General features: G+C 43.1%; 1 protein-coding gene across 1 annotated transcript in view; it reads right to left on the bottom strand.

Moving 5' to 3' along the window:
• Positions 1 to 19,691, bottom strand: part of tmtc1 (transmembrane O-mannosyltransferase targeting cadherins 1) — a gene marked incomplete at both ends in the record, with an annotated part of 35,658 nt that extends 15,967 nt beyond the window's left edge. The window contains 9 exons of the mRNA XM_079236025.1: positions 1,754 to 1,921; positions 2,341 to 2,462; positions 6,745 to 6,934; positions 8,438 to 8,541; positions 9,648 to 9,729; positions 10,600 to 10,776; positions 12,138 to 12,211; positions 16,334 to 16,511; positions 19,438 to 19,691. Coding sequence (XP_079092151.1) covers positions 1,754 to 1,921; positions 2,341 to 2,462; positions 6,745 to 6,934; positions 8,438 to 8,541; positions 9,648 to 9,729; positions 10,600 to 10,776; positions 12,138 to 12,211; positions 16,334 to 16,511; positions 19,438 to 19,691 — 1,349 coding nt within the window. The remainder of the gene's footprint in view (positions 1 to 1,753; positions 1,922 to 2,340; positions 2,463 to 6,744; positions 6,935 to 8,437; positions 8,542 to 9,647; positions 9,730 to 10,599; positions 10,777 to 12,137; positions 12,212 to 16,333; positions 16,512 to 19,437) is intronic.
• Between the last annotated feature and the right edge of the window lie 2,493 nt (positions 19,692 to 22,184).

The raw sequence follows: 22,184 nt of genomic DNA on the forward strand, positions 1-22,184 counted from the left end.
CTGGACTATAAGATCAAGTTAAAGGCCTTTATACTGGACTATAAAATCAAGTTAAAGGCTTTTATACTGGACTATGAGATCAAGTAATTCATACTGGACTATAAGATCAAGTTAAAGGCCTTTATACTGGACTATAAAATCAAGTTAAAGGCTTTTATACTGGACTATGAGATCAAGTAATTTATACTGGACTATAAGATCAAGTTAAAGGCCTTTATACTGGACTATCAAATCAAGTTAAAGGCTTTTATACTGGACTATAAGATCAAGTTAAAGGCCATATGCAAGGGTTCTGTTTGTGGACTTCAGCTCTGCATTCAACGACATTAACCCCGAAGGTTCTTCAATCCAAACTCTCCCAGTTCACCGTGCCAGCCCCCACCTCTCAGAGGATCATAAACTTCCTGACAGACAGGACTCAGCAGGTGAGGCTGGGAAAAATCACATCTAGCACCCGGACCATAAGCACTGGTGCCCCGCAGGACCCGGACCATAAGCACTGGCGCCCCGCAGGACCCGGACCATAAGCACTGGCGCCCCGCAGGACCCGGACCATAAGCACTGGCGCCCCCCAGGACCTAGACCATAAGCACTGGCGCCCCCCAGGGATGTGTGCTCTCCCCTCTGCTCTTCTCCCTCTACACCAACGACTGCACCTCAGGGGACCCGTCTGTTAAACTCCTGAAGTTCGCAGACGACACAACGGTAATCGGCCTCATCAGGACCGGTGACGAGTCTGCGCACAGACGGGAGGTTGAACGGCTGATCCTCTGCGTGGGCAGAACCACCTGGAGCTGAACAAGCTCAAGACTGTGGAGATGACAGTGGACTTCAGGAAGAGCTCTTCATCATCCAGTCTGTCCTCTGCTCTTCATCATCCAGTCTGTCCTCTGTTCTTCATCATCCAGTCTGTCCTCTGCTCTTCCATCATCCAGTCTGTCCTCTGCTCTTCCATCATCCAGTCTGTCCTCTGCTCTTCCATCATCCAGTCTGTCCTCTGCTCTTCCATCATCCAGTCTGTCCTCTGCTCTTCCATCATCCAGTCTGTCCTCTGCTCTTCCATCATCCAGTCTGTCCTCTGCTCTTCCATCATCTATTCTGTCCTCTGTTCTTCATCATCCAGTCTGTCCTCTGCTGAGGACGGCTCAGGAAGGACCAGTAAAATAATTACGTTCCTCTTATGATAACGAAGAAAGTGTATCTGGTCAAAATGCGTGTGCGTTAGAGCAATTATATATATATATATATATATATATATATATATATATATATATATATATATATATATATATATATATATTCCAGTGGCGGGCCGTGGATTTTCTACCTGCGCCTTCACTGCCGTCTGAGTCATAGTCGCATCAGCAGATAGGAGCAGGAATGGGAGAGAATAGTAGTGGGTAAAATTATACTGGGGATTACACGAGAAATATTGGCATATTTTATAGGACTGTCTTGTTACATAAGTCACAGTCATGTTTTTGTGACTTTTGGGGACATTACATTAACTTACATTCATTTCCTGGAGACTTACCTTAACCCTAACCTTAACCCAAGCTGATCCTAACCCTAAACTCAACCTGAACCTGACCTTATACAAAGTATTCATCCTGTAATGCAATAACTTATTGGGACATGAAATTCTCCTCACTTTGTCCTCCCCAAAAAGGACGATTTCGGAAACAGGACTATGTAATCAGATTTACCCACATGACAGATAAAAGACACAAACACAGTCTCTATCCCTTCTTACCGGAAGAGCGCCTCCCTGGAGAGCCAGACGTGGTTCTGCTGGACGGTCTTCCAGGAGAAGAGCAGGATGAGCAGCAGCATGGAGACACTGAGGACTGTGGCGCCCCAACGGCCCACCAGCGAACACAGCCGGCCGAGGCCATGAGCCACCAGGATGCAATAACCCATACTAGGAGAGGAAGGATGTCTTTTTAGTGATGTTGCTGTGTTCCCACAGTTTTAAAGTATTAAACTGTACTTTTGTATTATAATAAATGAGATTCCAGTTGTAAAAATGAATGAATCTCCATGAGAAGGAATTTCAGTGACTTGATCAGAGGACAAACAAGTGGAATCCCTCAACATTGTATGATTTTGTCTCAACTGTCTTTGACAATAAATCCAATGACACAGACTGGAGCGAACCTCACACCCAAATCATATTCATAATTAACGCCAAAGGCACCCATTGTTCCACTAAAAGCTTTATTGTAATCTGTGTCATACACTTGTATGCACGTCAAATTGTTCACTGAATGCTATCAGCTTCTAAAGATGCAGCACACACGTGTCTACAGACGTAGGAGCAGTCAGACGTAGGAGCAGCACCTTGGCATGTAGAGAACCCTCTCGGCCACAACAAATCCCACCCTGAAGAAAAGGTTACTGGCAGGAATGAAGGGGAAGACCAGAAACAACATTCCAACCAACACCTGTCTGCTCTCCTGTCTCTATAGAGAGAGAGAGAGAAAGAGAGAGAGAGAGAGAGAGAGAGAGAGAGAGAGACAGAACAAGAGAGAGAGCGATAAAGAGGGAGAGAGAAGAAAAAATACATATTACATTTTTGAATTAGCCAAGTCAAAAGGCTCCAAATGTAAGCTTATAACAGCTTGGCTGAAAAGCACATTCATTGTGGTAATATGTGTCATTGAGACTCTGTTAAAACACACACACACACACACACACACACAATATGATACGTGCAGGTTCAGATCTGTCTTATATATCAACAGAGAAGCAATTAAGGCAATCAAATGATCACATTACAGTGAATTCCCTTTTCTACAGAGCCAATATCTGAGGCCGTTCCTATTTCAATGAGCATGCGGTCTCCTTCTCTCCCACAGGTGAACATGGCTGTGTCTATGTGAACAGACTCTCTGATAGGCTGAGCAGACAGGCCCTTGTGGGTCAGTGGTTTGGCTCATTATCAGTGATGTTCTGCTGCGTACGGGCCCATCGGCTGAAGGGGACCTGACTGGAGGTGACCATAGACTGTAGAAGAAGTGCACTTGTGACATCACCCTTTGGTTTGTGGACTGGCTGTGTTGCAACCAGTGAAGGGAAGTCACCATGCCGGACTGCAAAGGAGTTAGCAGGTAGAGGCTCAGTGAACAGAGGAGTTATCAGGTAGAGGCTCAGTGAACAGAGGAGTTATCAGGTAGTGGCTCAGTGAACAGGGGAGTTATCAGGTAGTGGTTAGCATGCCTGTCTTTCAATCAATCAGAGGATCGGTGGTTCGAGCCCCGTCTCCACTAGTCCATGTCGATGTGTCCTTGAGACACTTAACCCCTAACTGCTCCCCGTTGCTGTGACTATGCTGTGTAGAAAAAAAATGTAAGTCGCTTTGGATAAAAGCATCAGCTAAATGAAATGTAAAAGACTTGCTGGCCACACACACACACACACCTAGAGCATACTTAAGCAATAAGGTACGAGAGGCAGTACTGTGTCGTGCAATAATGTACTGTTCAAGGGAGTTGTTAGGCCTGACACGCAGCGGAGGGCCTAACAACTGTACATTATTGTAGACACAGTACTGCCTCGAGTACCTTATTGCTTTTATAATATGGGTACCTGCGACTTTATGAATAGTAATAGTAAGCTCCCTTTGCACAAAATAGTTGTAGCCACCAAACGTTGTGTATCACATTTCAGCGACAGAGAAAATAGTCCCGGGACGCACAGGACGCACATACGGGGCTATAACACTGACTGCAGGCCGGTTGAAAGCAGGGTGGAGGATGACACACAGCCACCGATGTAAAGAAGTGCTCTCGCTGCTTCTGTCCGTCTATTCTCCGTCATTTGTCTCCTTCATGATGTTTAGAGAACTTGCCTCGCGTCGGGAAATTACCGACGTAATTATCTCTCTCTAGAAATGATCATGATTTTGTGGTCAAACCCTTTTCATCCTCATCTCATTTTATGGAGGAAGTGACGTGTGTGTTGTCGTTCGTTATGCTAGTGTGGGAGATGCTACGTGAGCTTGTTAGCAGTTCCGTTTGAGCTAACATTACTGTTAGCGAAGAGCCCCGTTGCAATACTGTGAACACTCAAGCAATAAACCTGCAAGTTAAGGAAACCAACGTCTGTGAGTCGTTACTGCGGACGTTACAATATCAAAGTTTACACCAACATGTTTGGTAACTGTCAAGCTTGAAATGAAAACTAACGGTCGCTTAATTTAAATCTAACGTTACCTGTTATTTTAATTGCGCACTGATATAGAACGCTCTAAATGTAAACAGGCTGTACAGTACTTTATGGCTGAATAAACTACACCTCGTGACTCACTCTCAACCAATCAGAATGCTTGATTTGATCTACCCGTATTATAATATAGCAATACAATCCTTGCAAAATATGCGGAAGATAATACCAAATGCATCCAGTGCATTTCAGTTTCCAAACATAATTCTTTGTGCGTGAGAGATCCAATAGGACTAGGGTTGGGTACCGAGAACCGGTGTCAATATGGCACCGGTTCCAACACGTCCGGTACCTACCGGACCGAAAAGCAACGCAGATTTCGGTGCTTCCTTCCGGTGCCTGAGCCGATTTAAATACTTTTTTTTTTACACTACTCTGTAATGTTGCTCGGTATATAGATACTAAAAAGGTACCCGCACGTTAAAAACGATAAGACGTTGATGTATCGATACTATTAAAATAGCGCGGATCAGAGCGCACTCGCTGCTCCACTCTCTGTTATCCGCCTGCATGCAGAGCGGGGCTCAAGGGGGCGGGGCTTCCAGCGCTCACACAACACTCACAGCGCGCGCACACAGAGATCGCTGCAGACACGAGCACGAGCTTTTGAACGTTCGTCCTCGGCCAATCTCTCCAGTTGATATTAATGATGACGTGTAGTCCAGTAAAGCAGCAGTTTGTAGAATCCAAACGATACCCATCCCTAAACAGGACAGGAACATTCTTTCTCTAAAGCACGTTCTATACGTTTTCCCACTTTGTTGTGAACCTCATCTCCTTTGATGAAGGAGCTTAAAAGAAAATCCACTGAGGCTCTGGCCTTGGAGGTGAGGTCGTTACCACCACGTCACATTGTGGGGCTGAAGGAAGAGTATAAGGAAGAAGTGGTTGCACTGTGTGGTTGCATGCAATTTGAGAGAGTTTGTGAGTGAGGGAAGTATTTCAAGGAGTGTCCTATAAAGGGTTAAAAGGAAAATTCGCAGATTTTCAGCCTGATTTCTATCTATCCGAGTTAGGGATATAGTATGAAAAAATAACACACTCAATCCCAACTGTGGCCCTCTTTGAGATCAAAGCACACGCCCTCTAGCATTCGCTTGTAATGTCAATATACTCTCTTTACATAGTGTCCTTTCAAAATAAACTTGTTCCTGTCCAGTTTGAAGTGTGTTTTACGCCTGCCTATTAATTAAGATATAAGCACTGTGGTCACAATCCTAACGTTCTGAAAATCATCACCGTTTTACTATGCATATTCCAATTTTACTGTATAAATGGTTTAGTCACTTTTAGTTGACTGAAAATTATTTAACATTGTATGTACTGCAGAAAACAGTCACTGGTGTTTGAGAAACTGAATGAAGAAGTATTCAAATAATGAAATACATTATTATTAAAGGGACTGTGTTAAGGTGGGGTTATTGACTGCGGACCATAAATATCCACGGAAACTGCATCGATGTCAATTCAGCATTGGAAATACACGAGGGCAAAGGGCAAAACTGCCCCTAAGAAATATAATTTTGCCCCTGAAATCGTAAATGGTACATAGGCTACCGGAGCCACATTCTCCGTCACCATCTCAGGTTCAAAAGATAAGATAAAATCCACACACCCAACCTCCATCGAAACATGGAAACTAGATAGTCTTGGGGTGGAGGAAGACGACGAGGAGAAAAATACACGTATTTTTAGCGAGGCATGTCGAACTTGTGGACGAGTTGCCAAAGCCGTAGTCGATCCAGCAGGAGTTCATGAAGGGGACGAACACATCAAGAGAGACGTGGCCTTTTCTCACCAGGCGACCAAGCAACACGCCATCGCCTACGGTAATCACGAGTAATCATTAGTTTGAAATGCTTTAGTTCGCTTTAGCTGTGTACGGGCCCATCGGCTGAAGGGAATAGCTAACGTTTAATTAACGTTAGCTAACATTAGCTAGCTCTGATAGTGCGTTAGCTACAAAGGCTTGCTTGCCAGCTAGCTAACGTTAGACAGAGGTCCTTTATGTGGAGTTCCTGTATATTGGTGCCCCTCTAATTATTTATGATCAATGATCTCTTATCAATTATCTATTGCTCAAGTGTATTGTTTATCAATTAATCTATAGGTGACTTAAACACATACAGTACAAGGATTTCTCTGTGGCTCACTTGTGTTTAGTTTATTATTACATTGTGTGTTTTTATCCCCCTAATAGACGGCATCCTGCATTGAAAATAGCTAGCCAATTTAAATAAAATGAGAAGCTCAACATATTCCCACAATCATTGATACTTATTCTGCTCTGTGTGTGATAAGGCCTCATTCTAGCACATGTGCAATGACTATATAGATGCATTGCTTGAGAGTTAATGGAAAAGGCTGTTACCACTAGGCTTTCTTCAACTCTTTCAGCTCTCCCCACTCTTCAGATGATGTAGTTACATGATGAAGACAGGGGGCATCAGGAGGCAACAGAGTTCATGGGACTTGTAATCGTAGGCCCTTTCCGGCTACTCATCACCTTCCTGCTCTTACCTGCAGCGAGAAGACACAGTGGAGGCAGAGAGCAGCCATCACCACGGCCAGCAGCCCGGAGGCCACGAGGCGGGCGTCCCCCAGGGACTCCACCAGGGGGATGCTGCCCACCTGCCAGTCGTAACACAGCACCACGGGGGCCAGCAGCAGCCAGGCGTTGAAGGACAGCAGGTAAGAGTAGCTCAACACCCTGAGGGATGTACAAAGGATGAGAGGCAGATAGAGGGATGAAAGAAGAGGAAGAGAACAAGTGGAATCATACAGTGATTTAAATCAATCATTTGAGTAATCCTGTTCTCATCTCAACACTAAAGTTTACCAGAGTATGAAATGAACAGGTTTACTATTGAAATGGATGAACTACGCCGTTCCGTTTAATAGCGAAACCATTTGATTTTCAGCTCAGCGCCCATGTTAACAGGTCAGAGCAGCACACAGGCTCATCTGTGGCTCATATATGTGGTGTCCACACAAGTGGCCCTATTACTGTCAGCGATCAACAGGTCCATTTATCATGGTTCAGAAAAAAAACCTCTGTGCTTGTATAGCGCTTTTCTAGTCTTCCGACCACTCATCATTCACCCATTTATACACAGATGGCAGTGGCTGAGGTGCCACCTGGCCATCAGGAGTAACTAACATTCACACACCGTAAGCACAGTTACCGGAGCAATTTAGAGTTAAGTGTCTTGCCCAAGGACATTGGACATGGGCTAGCGGAGCCGCCGATCCTCTGATTGAAGGACGACCCTGCTCTCCACTGAGCCAGTCGTCCATGCATGTCACACATCTCTAGATGAGCCATACGCAGCCAAGCTGTAATGCTCACAGTCTGTTTTCATGCACTATATGTGGGCTAAGATTTAAAAGGTTATATCAGCTTTCAGTTTTTCCTAAAAGATGCAAATTTTAAGTGTAATGTTTTCGGTGCATTAACCGTTTGGCTGTAGCTGAGAGGTGCTACAAATGTTGAAATAATCAAAACAGTAGAAGGTGATGTTTTCTAAAATATTCTTCATCGCTGAGATACAGTTCACTCACAACTCAAAACAACAGCAAAGCTGTTACGGGCTACCTACTGAATGAAGCACATTGCATTTAAATGATGTCAGTGGCAGGCCCTGCATTTTTTCGACTTAGGCCTTCAGTGAGTGCCGTATGGTCCACATCACAGGCGGACTGGGGGAAAAAAGTGTCCCGGGAGTTACTTTCACAGACCGACCCACTCAATACACGGCGCGTTCATACAGTCCACCATGTGTGGCAGCAGACACCCACTCCGCCACACGGCAGCACCACGAGCATGGAGGGAGTCAAACGGGGCGTGTGGACCGACCCGTGGAGCTCCACCCCTTTGAGACGCGCAACTACGCAGCGCCTCTCGGTCGGACGCACAACCTCGCCTCTGTGCGTCCTGAGTCTGACTGACCCACCTGACCAGCCCAACGCCGTCAGCCCATCAGGGATTTCCCCGCATCAACAAGAACCACACTTAGCACACCGTACTTGTGAAAGGCAAACACACAACAAAAAAGTGCCATTGTACATTTATGGCTCAGTATGCAATAATCAATAAGCAACGCTATCTCTAAAATAGGTCAATTTATCAGTCGGTCAGTTATTTTCACATTGAAACACATTTTATCTGAAAAAAAGAGAAACATAAGCTTTCTTTTGTTTGCGTGTCACTGACCTGGTCAGCAGGTGTGGAGAGAAGGAGGCAGGGTTGTCCTGCTCAGAGAACAGAGGCATGGATCCTCCCATCAGCCACAGCCGGACCGACATGATGGCCACCACCTGGAGGAGGACAACGCACCGTTACCTTCCTGTGCACAGGGTCAGGCCTGGCACGACAGGTGTTGTAAGAAAAGAATGGAGGGGAGTTCACAAAATGAAGAATTAATTGAATTGAAAATTGAGATGTCTATTATCACAACTGGTACAAATAAAAAACCATAACAGATTCAGAGCTTGACAGAAAGGGTTGACAGATTGCCATCGGTAACCACTTTGAGAAATTAGCAAACGATTTAATTCTTTCAAACTTTTCAATACCCAATTGGTTCCTGAACAAGTTAGCAAAGCAATATACTGTCCAGTGTATTACACAGTGTATTACACAGTGTACTACACAGTGTACTACACAGTGTACTACACAGTGTATTACACAGTGTACTACACAGTGTATTACACAGTGTACTACACAGTGTATTACAGTGTAGTACATAGTGTATTACAGTGTAGTACACAGTGTATTACAGTGCAGTACACAGTGTATTACAGTACACAGTGTATTACAGTACACAGTGTAGTACACAGTGTATTACACAGTGTATTACACAGTGTAGTACACAGTGTAGTACACAGTGTATTACACAGTGTATTACACAGTGTAGTACACAGTGTAGTACAGTGTAGTACACAGTGTATTACAGTGTAGTACACAGTGTATTTTACAGTGTAGTACACAGTGTATTTTACAGTGTATTTTACAATGTAGTACACAGTGTAGTACACGGTGTAGTACTTTGCTCCCCTGCTGGTACTAGGGCCGTGTCGACCTTCATCTACACTGACTATGGAAAAGTACTTCATACAACAAAGCACCCTTTGAACCCTGTGTGTATGACAGCTTAATAGCCTCTGCTATACTATTTACAGTGTACAATACAATAAATAATTAAAAATGGAAGCAAATATTGAAGGAAGTATTATTGTACATTAAACGGGTCTTAACCACATTTCAATGTAATATTTAGCATATCTTTTCCAAACAGTCATCAGCTGTATTAACATGCAACAATAATGCAACTCAGAAAATGGTAAGTACATACAATTGGTAGGCAATTGACTTCAGTACCATTATAGTACTCTATAATGTCAATGTAACAAAAGCAACTCACATAGGCAGAGATGAGGCCGGCTCGTTTGATGAAGGGTCTGCAGAAGTGGTGGAGGTCTCTGAGTCTGGAGCCAGACAGGTGGCTGAGGACACAGACAACAGGCCAGTCAGACTGTTTCCTGTGGGCTTAGATCAGCACTCAGTCCTCCACTCACAAGCGCTTAACATGATCACCTCCTTCACCATTATTGTAAACACACAAAACGGTGTATACCAGAGCAGAGCCCTCACAGATATGAAAAGTACGGAGGGCCGGTAGAGGAAGTCACAGAGCGGAGGCCGACGTCTGTGTGAAGAGACAAGCCGGCACAGAAGAATGGGTGGAACGTTAGGGCCTGCTAAGCCTTTTCTGCTGGCCTAAAGACCCGCAGCAGGACGCTTGAAGCAGGAATACATTTAGAGGAGACGGGACTCTGCGCTGCTGAACAGCTGATCGAGACTATGACTCAGACGGGACAGGTAGAAAATCCACAGCCCGCCACTGGGTTATGCGAGTTGCAAGTATTACTACAATGTGGACTGTGGGGTTTGTTGTAGACTTTAAAAGTTAGATGGATGGTCTGTAGTTATGTCCACAAAAGAAGGGAGAGCCAGGGAACAACCCATTTCACTGTAGTTCCACATGTGACAATAATCTTAGATAGAAGGAACAAGAAACAAATGACATACCACCAATTGCTGTTAGTTTTGTACAAATGTTTTGGTTAAACTCCTCATTATCATCTCAATGCCTCAATTAAACTTAAACCCCAAAATCGAATGAGTCCGATAAGGCAGTAGACTGACGGTCTAGTATCTAGTGTAAAACTGCTTTCCACATGGATCAAAGTACACACCCACATACACAATCAAACTTATAGTTATATAAGTTATATAAATAAAGTCAAGCTCAGTGAACCATTGACACATAAATCAAGATTAGAACGAAACGAGCAAAACATGAACACGCTCACTTGACCAGCGGCTTGCGGCACAGCACCAGGGCGTCGTAGAGCACGCACACTGCGAACACGGTGACGCCGGTCTCCTTCACTAGCATGGCACAGGTGCCCAGCAACAAACTGACGAGTAGAAACCACGCCGACACCGTGGAGGGCAGAGAGTCCTCAGAGACACACACGGCCACGCTTCTGAGAGAGAGACGGTGGACGGGTTACACACAGAGAGGCTGGCAGGACCGGACTGTTCCTCTAGTAGAACTGTCAAAACGATTGTTCAGTTCTACTGGAATTCTAGTGTTCTTTGGATTCATCAACAAAGCCCAGAACCCCCACTGACTGACATCAGCAGGACATTGTCAAACACCCGTGCACGTCTTTTCTTCTCTTATTAAAATACACTAGCCACATTTATTGTAAAATATATACTTGTTATAAAGTACTGTTATCTGTTTGTTATTTACCATATTTATCTAGTATTGCACTATGTTTATTGGTTTTATTATTGTTTTATTCTATGTCTATGTTTATTGTTAAGCACCTTTATTCCATTGTTCAACGTACCTGGCAATAAACACTTATTCTGATATTATACGTTACAGACGAGCAGATTACAGTCAAATCCACGGCACCAGGTCAAGAATGAGTTGGACAAAATAATAGATTTTTAATTGAGGAAAATAACGGTACATTCTCTTAAGTGTATGGCTGTCATGGTGAGGGAATTTCTCTGCAGTGATAATGATCAACAGCGTGAAAAATGTATCATTGACGTTTTTTTATATTCTTCATTTATCCTGATTTTTGTAAAAATAAATAAGCTATACTTTTAGGCTATTGTTAGGTGTATGGTCACTTTTAAATGAACAAAGATGACCGTTTTAAAACTAGTTTAATACTTATGTAATCACAGAGGGCCACTCCATCCTGCACCCCAGGATCCTGTTTGTCTTTGTTTTGTCTGAACAATAACGCAAATCCCAAAGATACTCAATTTACAAAAATATAAAACTGACAATCGCAGCAAGTCTACACATTGGAGAAACTGGAACCAGAAACTAGTTAATCCATTTTATATTACTACACAATTAAATAATAATCTGTTTTTTTGTTGAAATTATAATCATACTTTTGTCTATTTCTATCTTTGATATATTGGGGCAAGGAGCACTATGACTGTTACCCTGTAACTATGTTTATATGTCTGATCTGTGTTGTTTTTTTAAACATGTGTGAACATTGTTCATGTTTCTTGATCCATCATAAATATATTGCAATGTCTTGATGCTCCCAGATCTCAGTTTGGGTTTTATTAAGTAAACTGTTCATTAATACAGATACAAAGTGAATAAGACCCACATAATAAACCAGAATGATCACTTAATACAGAACAGACGGTCAGTGTAAAAAGTCTCATGTTAGCAGACGAGTCAAAGTCCGTCCTCCGATCTGATCCTCTGAACATGACATCAAAAACACATCAGCAAATAAGAACAGTAGTCATAAGTTGAGTTGCTAACTAGTGTGTGTGTGTGTGTGACGAGTCATCTTACCTGATGTAGGAGAGGAACGTCAGCAAGAACAACAGGCAGGCCAAGACATCAGCCCTGCCCACAATGCCAGACACCTACACACACACACACACACACACACACACACACACACACACACACACACACACACACACACACACACACACACACACACACACACACACACACACACAAGCACGCACACACACACACACGCACACACACACACACACACACACACACACACACACACACACACACACACACACACACGTTAGAGGTAGTGTGTCTGACAGTTTTGGTGAGGAGACTGTGCTGAATGTCCATGAGGTTTATCCGTTTCTCTGTACAGAAACCTAAGAGCAGAGTATCAGACAGCAGTCCATTATCAAGCAAATTATGAGTATTGAAGCTTTATCATGACGGCCCAATCATGAGTGCCGTTTATAGAGGAGTTGTTCTTTATTGGTGTTAAGCATAACAATAATAACTGACAAAGAACATACATGATTGTAATCAAGCTCGTCTCCCCAACAGTTATTATAGCATGAGAGTTAGCCTTTCCACCTTGAGGCCATGGCTCTTCTGGGAACTGGTGGATTGCTCCCTTAAGGTGGAACCAGGTGACTGCCCCAAGACATATTTACATCCTGAGGTGCCCCATCCGCAATGCTTTTGTTGTTGTTTTTCATATCTGTGGTATTAGTGATTTCAGATATAGAAATGCCTAAGTGGTTAATATGGTGGTGGGGCAGTCCTATGGTCATGTTTAATACAACATAATATCACTCATGTGTTATATAGACTAAGGAGGGGGAGAAAAGAGGCAGGATATGTACCTTTGAGCTATGGTAGCAGCGCCGCTAGGCTATTCTTTGAGCTAAGTGCTAATGTCAACACTAACATGGTCACAAGGGCAATGGATGGACAGGTGGTACCTTCATGGTAGCTCCTCCCATCAGTGTGTGAATGTTAGTTAGTCCTGATGGACAGGTGGTTCCTTCATGGTAGCTCCTCCCATCAGTGTGTGAATGTTAGTTAGTCCTGATGGACAGGTGGTACCTTCATGGTAGCTCCTCCCATCAGTGTGAATGTTAGTTAGTCCTGATGGACAGGTGGTACCTTCATGGTAGCTCCTCCCATCAGTGTGTGAATGTTAGTTAGTCCTGATGGACAGGTGGTACCTCCTCCCATTAGTGTGTTAATGGGTTTTAATGGGTGAATGATGACATGTAGTATTAAAGAGCTTTGAGTTTCAGAAGACCAAAGATATGTACAGTCATTTATTTGAAGGTATATGGCCGTTACAAACTACAAATGTAAACTTTCACCTGATGACGGCGTTAAAAGTCCCGAAATGTATTACAATTCATCATAAGAGGAACATGACTGTCACAACCACATTTCATGGCAATCCAATAGTTTGAGACATTTTACTTTTACCCAACAGGTCAACCTTTCAAAACAATAATAACATCTAATAACAGAACACTAAATCAGATTTTTACCACGTTTTTTTGGGTCTCTTATCATAAAATAAAATGTGCTTATTTCCCAAGAAGATGATTGAATTAAATATTGAGCAAGTTTTTGATATACACATTAATTTGGGTTAATTGTTGTTAAATGAGTAGTTGTATCCAATCCAATTGATCCAGTTTAGCATGCACACATTACATAAACATGGTTACCCTCAATATTATCCTTGTATTCAAACCCCATAAATGGAAATTAAGCCTAAATTAGGTATGTTTCAATGTTGTTTACACATGTATAGCTTTTTGGAAAAACGTACGCTTACTTGCCCTGAAGGTCAAATGATCAATATGATGTGAAGTGTGGGTTAGAGCTGGGACATGGCTAGCTTAGCTTAGCATAAAGACTTGAAGCTACCTGGTTCTATTTATAAAAACAGCTTTAACACCGATAACATATTAAGTTGTAGTTGCTAGCTTCAAGACTGAAAAAACTAAAAATGCCATATAATGTATTCGATTTCCAATTAACTCAATTATATTAGGTTCATCAAGTTAATCACTCCACCAGACTACTTATTTTACCCGCTGTACATCGGATAATAGCTGTATTGTCTAGTGTTCTTCACCAGTGTTAACAAGCCAACTAGCTTTAGAAGTGACGGATTTTATTTTGAAATAGATGGATAGTGGATCCAACTAATGTCGATGGGAAGAGTGGTTCATGTGAATTTTGAAAAAAGTAACAGTTTACACTTACTTCAGGGCGGTTATAATACTTTTTCAAAATGGTGGTAAAATCAGGAGCCTTGCTGTTAAGTATGTTTTTTGAAAATGAATGAAAATTAGAATTGGACAAGAGCATTGCAATCAGTGCATATCTGGTTGAAGCATTCCTTTAACACTTTGGGGACAGGACCCGCTTCGAAGCGGGGTTATGATGTTCATGTTTTGATTAAATTAATTTCTTCGTGACAATACGGCACAGAGATATGGTTTAAAGTCTACCGGAATCAGTAGACTTCAGCCACTTCCGCGTCCTTTTCTCGCGAGATTGTACGAGATTCACACAGCGAGATCTGAGCATCTAAACATGGATGTGTCATATGATGCATGCAAAAAGCTTCACTGAGTCTGAGCTAGAGAGCACAGGGGATTTTAGCCTAAGCGAAGCTATTTTTTGAGAAGACGACACAGCTTCACAGCCTGAAGGATACGAACAGGACAACGCCAAGCAAAGGGATCCATTCCAAGATGGGTAACTGTATTTACTGAACTTTGCAATAGCATATTCACATTAGTAACGGGACCTGTAACCAGATAAAGCTGCTGCTAACACAGAGCTAGCGGTAGCAAGCTAACGAGAGCTAACAAAGATAGACGACTACAGCGTCTCTATAAGACTCAACGGTGAGTAGTCAACTGTTAACTTTCTTTCAGTGAACTTAGTACGCCTTGTTGGATCTCCGTTAATCATTACTACAGTAGTTACGTCACGTTAGCTGCTGCTAACATGGAGCTAGCAGTAGCGGGCTAACGGGGCGATTGATGGCTACAGCGTCTCTATAAGACTCAGCGGTGGGTAGTCAACTGTTGTCCCTATCACCGTTAACTTTCTCTCAGTGAACTTAGTACGCCTAGTAGTGTTGGATCTCCTTTAATCGTTACTTCAGTAGTGTTTATGTCACGTTAGCTGCTGCTAACACCGAGCGAGCTAACGAGAGCTAACTGAGATAGCTGACTACAGCTATGAACGGTGGGTAATCAACTGTTGTCCCTATCACAGTTAACTTTCTGACAGTGAACTTCGTACGACTAGTAGTGTTGGATCTCAGTTACGTGTTTGTAAGGCTGTAACTACCATTGTGCATTTTTAGCTCATGGCCTGAGCATAGCTGGATCTGTTAGCTTTAGCAACGTTAGCACGTAGCTAGCTCATGCAGTGTCTGAGCATAGTCAGTGTTGGATCTTCCTTACGTGTCGGTGTGTAATCATTACTTTCAGTGAACTCATACTGACTAGTATTAATGTATTTTACAGAGTGGATTCAGAGCTGCGAGGGTCCAGAGGATAACATGCAGCTGCAGCAGTCTCCCTGTCCGTCTGCCTGCCAACACATCACCATAGCAGGCCTCAAAGCCAGCCACAGCTCATCATCCCCACCAAATAATAATGCATTTGGTTTTAGACATTTATCTACATGTGTCTACCATTTTATTCATATATTCCACTGCTTTTGTGAACCTAAGACCTTTGCTAAACCAATTTCCATCATCAAAGCCGATATACTACATGAGTAAAGTTATGTTTTCACAACAAATATGAAAAATGTCCAAAATCAAGATGACATTTTCAGCTTTAGTCATATTTCCTCTTTACACTTGTGCCTTGGGACAATGGTGCATCATTATATCGATAGCTGAGATTGTTCTGTAATGTTTGATATACAACACATGAGTATGTATCGTATGCAAGTGACTTTAAAAAAGGGAAATAAAAAAATTATGTAAAATCGAGAAACTGACCCCAGACCCCAGAGTGTTAAAGTACTCCTCAGTATTAGAGTCACTGCTCTGATTGCAGCTGTTTCAATGCAATCGACGTGTAAGGCTTCAAATTGAATTAGTCCAATGTAAACTATTTCTCCTCTTTATAACTTGTTTAGGTGGTAACTGTTCCAGATGTGAGATGCAACATGAGGTTCATCTCCTGCACTGAGCGTACACAGTGTGTGGTACTCACAGCCTCGGTGTGGACGGGATGCACAGCGAAGAGGAGCGCCGTGACGAAGGCCAGGCGAGCATCTTCAAACACAAAGCATTCTCCGGTGTACATGAGCAGACAGGTTACGGCGCAGTGCAAACACACGTTGATGAGGTGGAAGTAGAGCGGCGTCATGCCTCCCAGCAGGATGTTCAACCTGCAGAGAGAGAGAGATTCAGCACTCTGGAATAGATTTACATTATGTCTGACTCTGTGAAGTGTTCATGCGTAAAGGATATCAGATATGATTCAAACTCATACAGGCAGATGGATCAAGAGGAGCAGTCAGTTTCCCATAAACCCAAACCATCTACAGACAACAACAACAACCTTATGGGATAACTATACGTGGGAATCTTTAAGGTCAGAAACCTTTCCGAGGTGAAGTGATGAAGTCTTATTTCCTGAACAGAATCTCAATGCAGTCAGTATAGCACTGTGCATTTAAAAGTCTCCAAAACCAGCTAACCCTAGAGATCTTCATTTTGTTTATCATCATTTGTATCACGCTGTGAGAATTCCCTCTGCAACCAACAGAACAACAAGCTGATACAGCAGTTCAGGTTCTAGTTGTCATTCATTATATTAGATTGTGATGTTATTAGTAGAGGAGAAGACATTTTAACTTGATTGGAGTGGAACAGGATGATTTGTCTTGCTCGATACTGGAAAGGAAAACGGTGAAACCTTTATGTTAAGGATTCATGTGGTGTCTTGTAGAATGGAACAAACCAGGGAGGTCTGAACAGAGCACGGCTTCATGTCTAATCTCTGATTGTAACTCGTTCTAAGGGTCTTCTGTGAGCCCTCTCAGTCCATGATGTGACCAAGGAGACTCTTCTATTCATTGTGTCATGAGGACTGGTAAAACCTGCTGAAGAAGAGCATTAACCCTCACCATCATCTCACTGTCACTGAGGCGTAACAGCTGATGCTGAGAAGAGCGTGAACAAGTGAAGGGCTGTGAAATGAGTTCCCAGAGGGCCGGGTTGGGGTCTAGACCCATCGTGAGGCTTCAGAGGCATCTTTGAGGCATTTAGCTGAGGTGCTTATCTAGAGAGACTCACTTTCCTTCAGTTGTATAATTAATTGAGTTCTAGAGGTTGAGTGAGCATCAGTAGGTCACGTATCAGAATATAATCGCTCCATCGAGAGGTGGAGGACGTTTAGTCAGGAAGCTGACCTGTGACCTTTGAGATGTGCCGCATAACCACGAACATGCAAGGAGCCTCTCCCTGCATGGGAATACATCTCATCAGGAGACGTAAAGACTGAAAATAACTGACAAATATTTGGAAAAGTTGAAGACATTTTCAAGACAGTTAAAAGTGTTACATTTGAGAGTATTAGATCAGCTAATGTGTCCGTATGCAAATCAATTCCTAGAGATGATAATAACTCAATAAAAGAGACTTTGAGTTTGACAGTTTTCACTGACTTCAAACAGCCTTGCAGTCAAACATAGTTCTTTGAATGAAAATCAGAATGGGCTATGAAAATTTATGCAATCCCATGAATTATCTTATTTAGTGTCACAGACAAGATTCATGCTCACATTCAGTCTCCCACCAGCTCCAAACCCCAAAGGAGGGATTGACTGATTATCAGCATGGAAAATGATCTGCTGCAATTATTCAGTATATTTACAATTATTTGAAGAAAAAAAAAATTCTGGCTAGTATAGAACCAGGAGTCTCATTCTAAAAGCTGCATAGCCACTTTCCACACAGCAGTTATGATCCATACACCTTGAAGAAGCAAGGGAAGAACGTGTGCACTGCTGGGATCAGAGCTGGAGATGATCCAGTGTGAAGCTGGAGATGCAGAGAAGAAGGAAGGTTCCAGCAGGAGAGTATGTTACTGGAAATTAATCAGTCACAGAAAAAAGGCCTGGAGCCGTCCTGCCAGCTGCCATGGCCCTGCTTTCTCCTCCCACTGCCCCTGGGATGCCCCTCCTCTCTACCTCCTTCTGGTTAATGGGTCGTGGCTATCTGGATCATGGACCATGCATACTACTCATTATATGAATAATTTCTGTCACATTCATTGAATGTGCTGTAACTCCGTTACGTTATTCATTCTGGCCACCACATGACATCTATTGCTTCTGTCCATCCGGGGAGAGGGATCCTCCTGTGTTGCTCTCCCTCAGGTTTCTTCCCCTTTTTTTCCCTGTGAAAGGGTTTTTACTATCTTTTTGGGGGAGTTTTTCCTGATCCGGTGTGAGGTCCCGGGACAGGGATGTTATGTGTACAGATTGTAAAGCCCTCCGAGGCAAACTTGTATTTGTGATGTTGGGCTATACCAAATAAACTGAATTGAATTGAATTGATCCATGACCTACTGATGCTCACTCACCCTCTAGAACTCAATTATACAACTGAAGGAAAAAAGAAACAGACAATGGGGTTTTGTCTGCTTCCATCTATGGTTAGGGTCCCTCTAGTCCTCATGCAATCACTGCAGCATGAATGCATTCACAACACCACCCTGTTGGAGATGCGCAGCAGACCCTCACGCTGCTTCAGACATGTACATCTCTTCTTACATCCTGACGTCACTGTTCTCCACCAGTAGGACGTCCTGAGTGCTGCTAAACAGGTACATATATACATATACATATACACATATATACACATATATATACATATACATATGCACATATATATATATACACATATATATATACATATATATACATATATATATATATATATATATATATACACATATATATATATATATATATATATATATATATACACATATATATATATATATATATATATATATATATATATATATATATATATATATATAGTATAGTATAGTCAACAGCAGCACCTTGGTGTTTCATGCCTACAACAACGCGTCAAGCTGAATGATGCCGTATTGTCAGCTAAATGTAATAATGAAATGTAATAATGTAATGTAATAATGTGTTGTTGTAAAGTTCACTGTGAGGCTGCAAGAGGAGCGCTGGTGACGTCATCGGGCTACAGCTCCTGTGCTTAGCTGCAGGATGCTCACGTCGGGTTATGACGTCACCGACACGGCGGCAGCGTTGAATTGGCTTCACGTACTTGAAGGTGAGGATGCACAGCGGCCGGTAGGACTTGTGGCTCGTGTTGTCCGCCATCCTCTTGCCCCAGAAGTCGTTGCTGAAGACGCTCCTGAGGCTGGAGCCCGGCCGGACGTCCGGGTTGTTGATGATCGCCCACACGTCGTCGTGCACCAGCTCTCCGCGCAGAGAATTGCTGTAACACAGCGCGCACAGCGCGGCCAGCGCGGCGCAGCGGCCCGCGGCCCACGCGGCCTGCCGGCCCGGGGCCGTCATGTCCGGCCTAGATGTTGCCGCGGCCCCGCGGAGCGAAGAGGTGCAGCGGCGCTGCAGGACGCGGCCATTCCTGTGTGGACGTGCTGCCTTCACGTGCAGTCTGTAAACGGCAGACTGGCAGGTAGCGCTGTGTGTGGAGACGTGCTGCCTTCACGTGCAAGTCTGTAAACGGCAGACTGGCAGGTAGCGCTGTGTGTGTGGAGACGTGCTGCCTTCACGTGCAGTCTGTAAACGGCAGACTGGCAGGTAGCGCTGCGTGTGGAGACGTGCTGCCTTCACGTGCAGTCTGTAAACGGCAGACTGGCAGGTAGCGCTGTGTGTGGAGACGCGCTGCCTTCACGTGCAGTCTGTAAACGGCAGACTGGCCGGTAGCTCTGTGTGTGGTGACGTGCTGCCTTCACCAACAGTGTGTAAACGGTAGACTCTAGCTTTGTGAGCCGAGTTGTCTTCCCCTTTCTATACAAATACAAAATTGGATATATATGTCTTTACTGTATTTTATTTAACTTGGCCTATTACTTAACATCAATTGGTTTAATTATCCTATGAAATGATTAACATATATATATATTTTTTTAACATATATTATTCTTTATTGTCTTCCTGTAGATATGGTTCACATACAAGGAATGTGTCATGGCGGGCATTAGACAATAAACTGTGCAAGGAACAAAACTAGCAGCTGTGAGCGGGTCCTCGCTCCGGCAGGTTCGGGGTCGCAGACGGGTCGCCGACTCGCCCGGCCGAGAGTGTTCGCCCGCCGGTCTGACGTTCTTGTACCCTGGTGGAGCATGACGCGGGAAATTGCCCTCTGCAAGCACTTCACCGGTTCCCGCCTTCGCCCTGTGGCGCCAGACGACACGCTGGACAACACGCGTCACGTCTCTACTACAGTGGTATTCAACTAAAATTCTGCGAGGTCCAGTTCGAGAGAATTTCCTCAAGCAAAGGTCTGGAACATCATAATAATGTCAAATTTGTGCTATATGATTGTGTGCCATATGTATTGAAGTAGCCAACAGTTGTGTAACGTCTGTATGTAAGTCAACAACTGACTGTCAAATTAGATAAAGAAAGTTCAATTGAATAACATCTAAAGAATATTTATTATTACAGATTTCCAATTTAACTGGAATAATTATAAATAATACATACTCTAATAATACATAAATCATCTTTTATTTCAAGTAAAATACAGGCTGGATTTAAAACGAAAAGCTTTTGAAAAATGTGACTATATAAATGAAATGAATAAATGGAATTTATTATTTTAGAAAAAATAATTTAATAATTGTCATGCAGCTTCAAATTCAGTTTATTCAGATGTCAAGTGATGTCAATCAAAAGAGCCAAGATATTATATTATTGTCATCTAAAAAGAGAAATGTGTATTCAGGGACTTCACCTGGTTATTAAACCACTTTACCTGGTTAATAAACCACTTCACCTGGTTATTAAACCACTTAACCTTCCTCTTCCTGACCACGCATGCCCAGGACCACGGCTTACAGGAAGAGGAAGGCGGCTGAGGCTGCTGCAGGACAGAAGCCTTGGCCCGGCACCAAAAACCGCCGGCAGCCGACACAGTACGTCTGCAGCGTGTGTGGCCAGCCCAGAAGGCTCGACACTGGCCACACTCGCCTCTATGGACTCATTCCTCTGATTAAATTGTTCTGTTTGGACTGCAATGCGAAAAGCTTGTGCAACCTTTTTAATCCCGGCCGCAGTGGTTATATCATCTGGATGGACCAGCACCGTGGTGTCGCCATTCAGGTAGCGCTTATAATAAGCGATGGATCCGAAGCAGGAGGGAGAAGGCAGAAAGCAGGAGGTAGGAGAATCATTGTAAATGTATGTGGGGAAACCGAATCACTCGGAGGAAACCCACAAAGATGTTGCTCATACAATCACCGCACTGAGCTGGAGGGTCAAGGGATGACATCAGTCAGGACGTCCTTACCACATACGGCTTCACCTGGATGTGAATCCCTCTGTGTGACCGTGTCCAGTTAAGATGATCACATTGTTAAGATGATCACGTTGTTAAGACCTTCATATTGTTACGTGTTCACATTGTTAAGATGATCATATTGTTAGGTGTTCACATTGTTAAGATGATCATTGTTAAGATGTTCATTTTGTTACATGATCACGTTGTTAAGATCTTCACATTGTTACGTGTTGACGTTGTTAAGATCTTCACATTGTTACGTGTTGACGTTGTTAAGATCTTCACATTGTTACGTGTTCACGTTGTTAAGATGATCACATTGTTATGTGTTCACGTTGTTAAGATCTTCACATTGTTAGGAGTTCACGTTGTTAAGATCTTCACATTGTTAGGAGTTCACGTTGTTAAGATGATCATTGTTAAGATGATCACATTGTTACGTGTTCACGTTGTAAAGATCTTCACATTGTTACGTGTTCACGTTGTAAAGATCTTCACATTGTTACGTGTTCACGTTGTTAAGATCTTCACATTGTTACGTG

Source organism: Taurulus bubalis, assembly GCF_910589615.1.
Source record: "Taurulus bubalis genome assembly, chromosome: 20".
NCBI lineage: Eukaryota > Metazoa > Chordata > Actinopteri > Perciformes > Cottidae > Taurulus > Taurulus bubalis.